General features: G+C 39.7%; 1 protein-coding gene across 1 annotated transcript; it reads left to right on the forward strand.

The window, feature by feature from the left end:
- Positions 1-7178: 7178 nt before the first annotated feature.
- LOC123594182 (ferritin heavy chain-like) lies at positions 7179-8094 on the forward strand. The gene has a single exon (XM_045470872.1). It carries the CDS (start codon positions 7397-7399, stop codon positions 7943-7945), a length of 549 nt encoding a protein of 182 aa, XP_045326828.1. The 5' UTR covers positions 7179-7396; the 3' UTR covers positions 7946-8094.
- Positions 8095-8463: the final 369 nt, after the last annotated feature.

Genomic DNA, 8463 nt, shown 5'->3' on the forward strand with positions numbered 1-8463 from the left:
TGTAGTCACTGTGGAAAACAGTATGGAGGCTCCTCAAAAAGATAAAAATAGAACTAACCTCTGATCCAGTAATTACACTATTTACAGAATACACAAATACTAATTTAGGGGTGCCTGGGTGGCTCAGTCGGTTAAGTGTCAGACTTTGTCTCAGGTCATGATCTTGTGGTTCTTGAGTTCAAGCCCCACATTGGGTTTTCTGCTGTCAGTGCGGAGCATGCTTCAGATCCTCTGTCCGCCTCCCTCTCTGCCCCTCCTCCACTCTCTCGCTCTCTCAAAAATAAATAAAAACATTAAAAAATGCTAATGTAAAGGGATACATGCACCTCAATGTTTACAGCAGCATATCTACAATAGCCAAATTATGGAAATAGCCCAAGTGTCCATCAAGTGATGAATGGATAAAGAAGAAATGGTACATATATACAACAGAATATTAGCCATAAATAAGAATGAAATCTTGCCATTTGCAGCAACATGGATGGAGCTAAAGAGTATTACGCTAAGTGAAATAAGTCAGTCAGAGAAAGACAAATACCAAGTGATTTCACTTGTGGAATTTAAGAAGCAAACCACAGGAACAAAGAAAAAAAGAGATAAGCCAAAAAACAGACTCTTAATTATAAAGAACAACGTGATGGTTACCAGAGGGGAAGTGGGCAGGAGGGGGGGAATGGATTGAATAGGTGATGGGAGTGAAGGAGTACACTTATGATAAGCACCAGGTGATGTATGGAAGTGCTGAATCACTATATTACACATCTGAAACTAATATTACACTGTATGTTAACTATACTGGGATTAAATAAAAACTTAAAAAAAATAAATATCTAGAACATCTGTGCCGTGCAAGTCCAATTCAATGCATGTTAAGGACAGTATTTATAGACGAGGAATTGTTTCTTAAGGGTTTCTGTCCTCCACACTATACCTAGAACAGAGCCTCACAAACAGAAATTAATGAGAATTTGTTGGTGGATTTCATTCCGACAAGTTCCTTTTCCCTTATGGAACATAAAACCCTTTTTTGTGAATGCCTTTTTCATCTTTTCATAGTCTTGGGTGGTAGATAAGAAGCCATCATCATGCAAATTTGCTTCCTTCAATATTGCCCAAACATGAAAATAATAACTTTTCATGACAAATGACCTGTATAGTCACTACTCTGAATTTGATCTCCATCATATAGCCTGCTTCTTGGCTGATACACTGTTCCTTTTTTCAAATAACAGCCCTATTATGATAACTATATGACACATAATTTTTAAATGTGTACAATTCAATGTTTTTAGTATATTCCCAGAGTAGTGCAACCATGACGACTATATAATTTCAAAACATTTTCATATCTTCAAAAGAGGCCATGTACCCATGTGTACCCATTAGAAGTCACTCCCCATTCCTCTTCCCTCCAGCCCCTGGAAAATACTAGTCTACTTTCTTTTTCCATGGATTTGTCTATTCTGGCATTTCATATAAGGGGAACCATACTGTATGCAGCTTTTGGTGATAGGCTTCTTTCATTTCAGCATGTTTCCAAGGTTTATCCTTACTGATGCATGTATCAGTACTTTGTTCAATTTTTTTTGTTGTTGAGTAATATTCCATAGTATGGATATACCACATTTTGTTTATTCATCAGCTGATGGGCAATTGGGTTGTTTTCCGTTTTTGGTTTTTATGAATAATGCTGGCAGAACATTTGTGTACAATAGTTTGGAGGGACATAGGTTTTCAGTTCTCCTGGGATATAAACCTAGGAGTGGAATTGCTGAGTCATGTGGTAACATATGTTTAACATTTTGAGGGACTGCCGGCTGTTTTCTAAGTTTCACACAATTTTACAATCCCACTGGCAAGGTATGAGAGTTCCAATTTCTCCACATCCTCATCAACACTTGTTGTTGTCTATCTTTTTTATTATTGCCATCCTAGTGTGGGTGAAGAGGTTTCTCATTGTGGTTTTGACTGAATTTTCCTGGGGGCTATTAATGTTAAACATCATTTAATGTGATTTGGGCCATTTGCGTGTCTTCTTTGAATACATGTGTATACAAACCCTCTGCTCATTTTTATTGGGTTATTTGATTTCCATTGCTTAGTTGTGAGTTTTCTCCCATTCTCTGCATTGTCTTTTCCTTATCTTTTGAAGCACAAAAGTTTTTATTTTTTTAAAGTTCTTTTTCTTTTAATTTTTTTTAATGTTTATTTATTTGAGAGACAGAGACAGAGTGCAAGCGGGGGAGGGGTAGAGAGCCAGAGGGAGACACAGAACCTAAAAAAGGCTCCAGACTCTGAACTGCCAGCACAGAGCCCAATGCAGGGCTCAAACAAACCGTGAGATCATGACCTGAGCTGAAGTTGGACACTTACCCGGTGTCCCAAAGTACAAAAGCCTTTAATTTTGCTGTAGTCCTATCTTTTACTTCAGTTTCTTATGTTTTGGGAGTCATATGTAAGAAACCAGTGCCTAGCCCAAGGCTATAAAGATTTACTCCTATCTTTTCGGTAAGTTTTATAGCGCTACCTCTTACATTTAAGTCCATTTATAAGTTAATTTTTGCATATGGTGTGAGGTAGGTGTCAGTCTATTTTTTTGAATGCAGCCATCATTTGTTACCCACTGAATGGTCTTGGGCAACCCTGTCAAAAACCAATTGACCATAAATGCATAGTTTTATTTCTGGGTCCTCAATTCTATTCCATTGATTTACATTTCTACTCTTAGACTAGTACTACACAGTCTTTATTAACATAGCCTTGTAGTAAGTTTTGAAATCAGGAAGTGTGAGTCCTCCTAACTTTGTCCTTTCTCATTACCATATGAATTTTAAGTGTGGTTTAATTTTTTCAAAGAAAAATAAATAAATAATAAAAACCCAAACGAATTGGGTGTTTTTTGTTTTTTGTTTTTTTAGAGATGTGTTGAATCTTTAGATTGCTTTGAAGTTTTCCATCTGATTCTGGGTCATGAATATTGAATAAAGGAGTGAAAGAAAGTAAATGTTTCTTAATGCATGACCCCAGGTATTATGGGAGTATAAATAATGTGCACAATATACAGGTATGACTGGATATGTCGGTATTTGATATATATGAGTTATTTGTTGTGTAAACTCATGCTGAAGCTGTATTTTTAAGAATTTATATGAGATAGTCAGAGTTGAGAATAAACTGGTAAAATTAAAAAGATGACAGACAGCAGGATTCATTTTGACTATGGAATAAATAACATCGATGATGGCAGGTGAGTTGTCATGTTAACAATATTAAGTCTTCTGATCCAGGAACATGGAGTGTCTTTACATTTATTCAGGTCTCATGCAGTTTCTTTCAACAATGTTTTGTAGTTTTCTGTGTACAATCTTGCAACTCTTTTGTCAATTTATTTCTTAGTATTTTCTTCTTTTTGATGCTATTGAGAATGGAATTGTTTTCTCAATTTAACTTTCAAATTGTTCATTACTGGTGGTTAAAAACACAAATGAGGGTGGCTCAGTTGGTTAAGCGTCTGGCTCTTGGTTTTGGCTCAGTTCGTGGTCTCATAGCCCGTGAGATTGAGCCCCACATCAGGTTCCATGGCAACAGTGCGGAGCTTGCTTGGGATTCTGTCTCCCTCTCCCTCTGCCCCTCCGCTGCTCATTCTTTCTCTCCCTTTCTCTCAATAAATAAATAAACTTAAAAAAACACAGTTGATTTTTGTGTATTGATTTTGTATCCTAAAACCTTGCTGAACTTGTTTATTAATTTTATAAATTTTGTTGTGGAATCCTTAGGGATTTCTATATGTAATGTGCAAATAAAAATAGTTTTACTTCTTCCTTTCCTATTTGAATGCCTTTTATTTCTTTTGCTTGCCTAATTTACTTGGCTAGAAACTCCAGTACAATGTTGAATAGATGTGGTGAGATCAGATATCTTTGTCTTGTTCCTAATCTTAGAGGAAAAATTTCATTTCTGACCCCAAGTATGATGTTAGTTGTAGGTTTTTGTATATGTCTCTTTTAGGATTAGGAAGCTTCCTTCTAATCTTAGTTTGTTAGCTATTTTTATCATAAGAATATGATGGATCTCCTCAAATTCTTTTCCTGCATTTGAGATGTTGTTTTTGTCCTTTATTCTACTAACAAATAGTATATTGCATTGATTTATCTTCATATGCTGAAACAGCACTGCAATCCTTAAATAAATACCACTTGGTTGTGGTATATAATCATTTGTATATGTTGCTGAATTCAGTTTGCTAATATTTTGTTCATAATTTTTACAGCTGTTCCTTAGCACTATTTGTGGTTTTCTTGTCTCGTTTTGATACTGTAACATTTAAAATGTTCCACTTTCCCTAGGTTGTTCTCTCGCTAAATAAATAGTTCTCCATTTTTCCTCAAATCACGCCATTTTCTGGATCTCTAGTTACTCACTAAAGAGAAAGAGAGTGAAACTAAGAATGAAGGAGAGAGACCGAAAGTAAAGAAGGGCAAACGTACTCTCAGCTAATGGGCACATATGATTAATCTCTAAGTAATTTTGACTTGTTAACTAAATTCTGTGGCCTTATCACAGGTCTTAAGACAGTTGAATTGAACTCTCTAGAGCTCCCTGGACTCCATTTTGTCAAAAGAGAACAAAGTGACTCTGTCCTACACACACGCATTCACGCGTGCCAGCGCTAAACCACGACTATGACCACCACCACCACGACCATACCTCTTTTAAACTCATACTCTGCGCCAAACTTGGCCTGAGAAGAAACAAACATTCCACCTCTATAGAGCAGTAGCACTTATCTATTCTTTTTCACTTTTTAAATATAAATATGTAGTTACTCTCCAGTGAGAGGGCCAGTGCAGGGCCCAGTGAAATCATGTTGATAATTCTCCTCTCTCTCTCTGAACACTGTGACACAGATAAAAACAAATTTTAAAAAAATATCAAGGAAAATCTAGAAAGGAGTATTCTTATTCAAGGGCAATTTTAGCCTGCTTGTTGGATATCCATCTTGTTTCCTAGGGGCAGGAAGTTAGGAAGGCAACTGACAAAAAGAACATTTGATTTTGAATTGGCTCTTCTTGTTCAGTCACTTGGTTCTAGGCATACAGGTACAAGTCATTCAAAGGACAAAGCCTTGGGTAGCCACCTTAATTTACCCTGGCCAGGAACCTATCAAGAAGCCTCATTCTGCCCCATGGCTTTGATCCAGTATCCTTTGGCACCATACAGTATAAAGAGATTTCTCATCTAGACCTATATTCCAAATGACCAGCCCACCCACAGACCCCATAGCTGACCTGCTGGCCTCTCCATAGGGCCAATGCCTAATAAGAGTAGACATGCTTTACCCTTGCTTTATTCAGAGTTCTCAACATTTTGGTTTTGTCCCAGGCTACAAAATATTTCCTGACTTGTGACAAACTCTTTCTTACTTCTGCCTAATTGGACTTATCTTGTTCTTCATTCTTTTGGATTTTTAAGGTGGGAAGTTAGATAATTTATTTGAGACTTTTACTCTTTCCTGAAACAGACATTTAGTGCTATAAATTTCCATCTAAGCATTGGTTTTAGCTGCATCTCAAAAATGTTGATATGCTGTGCTTTACTCACGTGGAGTTCCAAATAATTTTTAATACTTCCTGGTCTCTTTCAGTTAGGGACTGTTCAGAAGTATATGTCTTAGTTTTCAAATATTTGGGGATTTTTTTAAGATACCTTCATGATTTCTAGTTTAATTCTATTGTGGTCAGAGAACATATCTTGCATGATTTGAATCCACTTAAGTTTATTGAGACTTGTCGTATGGCCCAGAGTATGGTCTGTCTTGGTAAATGCTCCATGTGCACTCAAAAATAATATGCTTCTAAAGAATAAGTTTCTAAAGATTCCTTTCTTTTATGTCTCTATGATTTTTCTAAACATGAACATTACTTCTTCTTTTCGTTTCTTTTTTCCCTGACTATAACAAGTCAGAACTATAACAAGTAAACCCCACCAGTTGCCTACAGAGAGTAGAACTGTGTGTTTTTTGAGCTATGTGAATGCATTAATTATTTGAAAAATAAGCATATTTTTAAAAAGTAAAGAGTGGTAATTGAATAATGGGAGTGGACTAAACTCAAAGACAATTATGTACACATACACAAGCCAGAATGAATATAGTTAGCGAACCAGAGGTCGTGAAGAATGCTTGGAAGATAGAAACAGGAGTTGCTTTCAGACTGGTAACACCAGAGAAGTTAAAATACCTGCAGTAGAAAGTCAAGCACACTCAAAGAAGGCTCAAGAACAGAATCAAGGACCAGCAGAGGTCCTGGGTGGACTATGAGATTAAAGAGCTGATCTCTGAACAACAGATCTTCCCCCCACCCCCCCTACCCCCACTCTGACCTTCATCCAACCTTGCATTGGACAAAGCCACAGTGGCAAATGAACCACTTTGACTTCTTTAAACTACACTCCCATGACAGTGAGTTACTTGAACAGAAAGGGAAACCAAGTTAGCATAGGCGTTAGACAACTGAAGACCTGCAAAGCAGAAATGAAACAAAACAAAAGAATACTTCTACCTAGAAGAAAGATCTATCTACCCAAGCCTTTTGGTGTCCGAGAAATGCCATGCTTGGGCATTGGGGATAGTATCTATCCTACCTGTAAGCTCCATGACATCGACTCCCACAGGAGAAGACCACTCCCTGGTTGACATGCTCCATCCCCCCTATTCATAGGAGAAACTTGTTAGTGAAATGGACATCATGACTGTAAATCAGACCCATGCTAATTACCTAGGCTAATAAAATAAGTCATTTATTGCTAAATGTGAATGTGCAAAGTTTGAAGTATTTCAAGAAAGTAAAAAAGATGATGACAAACACATGTATTTATATTTTACAAGAAATAGAAATTTACCAAAAAAGTTCAAATTCATATTCTTAGAATTTTGCAAGACAGTGGGTTTATAAAATAAGAACATGCTGCAATAGAAGGAATTGGAGAACAAAATTAAGTATTTGGGAAATAGACATATTATCGCAAAATTAAAAACTTAAACACCAGGTGCTCAGCGCAGGGTCTCCCTGCCTCACATAGGCTCCAACTGAACCTGGAACAGAGCATGCGCGGTCCCGCCCCACCCTTTATCCCCCTTCCCCCAAACCGGAAACTCGCCCCCGTTTCCTGTAACGGACGCCAGCTCCGGTCCTGTCCCAGAGCTGCTGCCGCGTCCGAGCCCAACGGACGCTGCCTAGAGGTCTCCGTTGCCACTGAGTGCCTCTGGCTCCTCTCGCCATTCAAGCTGGGCAATTTTCGAGGCCGCCGCCGCCGCCTTGGGCCTTGCCGCTGCCCAATCCGGAGTCCTCGCTTCGGAGTCCCCTTCGCCCTCGTCTTGGTGCCAGTGACGCTAGCCATGGCCGCCGCGCCGTTCCCTCAAGTGCGCCAGAACTACCACCCGCAGTGCGAGGCCGCCATCAACAGCCAGATCAACCTGGAGCTCTACGCCTCCTACGTGTACCTGTCCATGGCTTTCTATTTCGACCGCGCCGACGTGGCCCTGGAGAATTTCTCCAAGTTCTTCCTGCGCCAGTCCCACGAGGAGAAGAAGCGTGTCGAGAAGCTGATGCAGCTGCAGAACCAGCGTGGGGGCCGCATCCGCCTCCACCACATCATGAAGCCTGACCGCGACAACTGGGAGAGCGGCCTGAAGGCCATGGAGTGCGCCTTTCATCTGGGGAAGACCGTGAACCAGAGCCTGCTCGACCTGCACCATCTGGCCACCGTCAAGAACGACGCCCACCTGTGCAGCTTCCTGGAGACCAACTACCTGCATGAGCAAGTCAAGGTCATCAAAGAGCTGGGGGGCTACATCACCAGCCTGCGCAAGATGGGGGCCCTGGAAGATGGCTTGGCAGAGTACCTCTTTGACAAGCTCACCCTGGGCAACAGCGACAAGCACTGAGTTGGGACTGCCTTCCCATAGCCACAGGGTGCATGGTGACTTCCCCCTGGTCACCATGCCGAGCATGCATTTTGCAGTATTGCACTTGCAAAACGTTCCAGTTTTTTTCTTCCAGTTTTGCCATAAATAAATGAAGTTATTTGGTTTCAATAAAGTTAATTTGGTTCCTAAATCAATAAAGGTCTCCGGTTCATTCGTGTGTGCAAAACCCTAACCTTTTAAATTTTAAAACAGGTATCCAGGAGTCCCTCCACCCACCCCATGCCTCATCCACATACAGCTCAGGATTTCCATAGATGAAAGAAGTTATTCCATGGGACCACGGAAAATGCAAAATTAATCTTCCCGTTCTAAACTATAGGCAGATGGGGGTTGGGTGGTGTGAGGTGGGGCCCTGGTGAATGTGGGTGGGTGTGCATGGAAAATTATAAGAAAAAAAAAAAGATGGTGTAGAATTCATCTTAGGGGTTTCCTCTAACGAAGAACTGAAGAATGCGATAAGGCAGGGATTAAAGGGA

The sequence above is a fragment of the Leopardus geoffroyi genome, chromosome X (assembly GCF_018350155.1).
Source record: "Leopardus geoffroyi isolate Oge1 chromosome X, O.geoffroyi_Oge1_pat1.0, whole genome shotgun sequence".
Lineage (NCBI taxonomy): Eukaryota > Metazoa > Chordata > Mammalia > Carnivora > Felidae > Leopardus > Leopardus geoffroyi.

What these genes read in the sequence shown, in the direction of transcription:
- LOC123594182 (XM_045470872.1), top strand. Translation starts at nt 7,397, where the DNA reads ATGGCCGCCGCGCCGTTCCCTCAAGTGCGCCAGAACTACCACCCGCAG.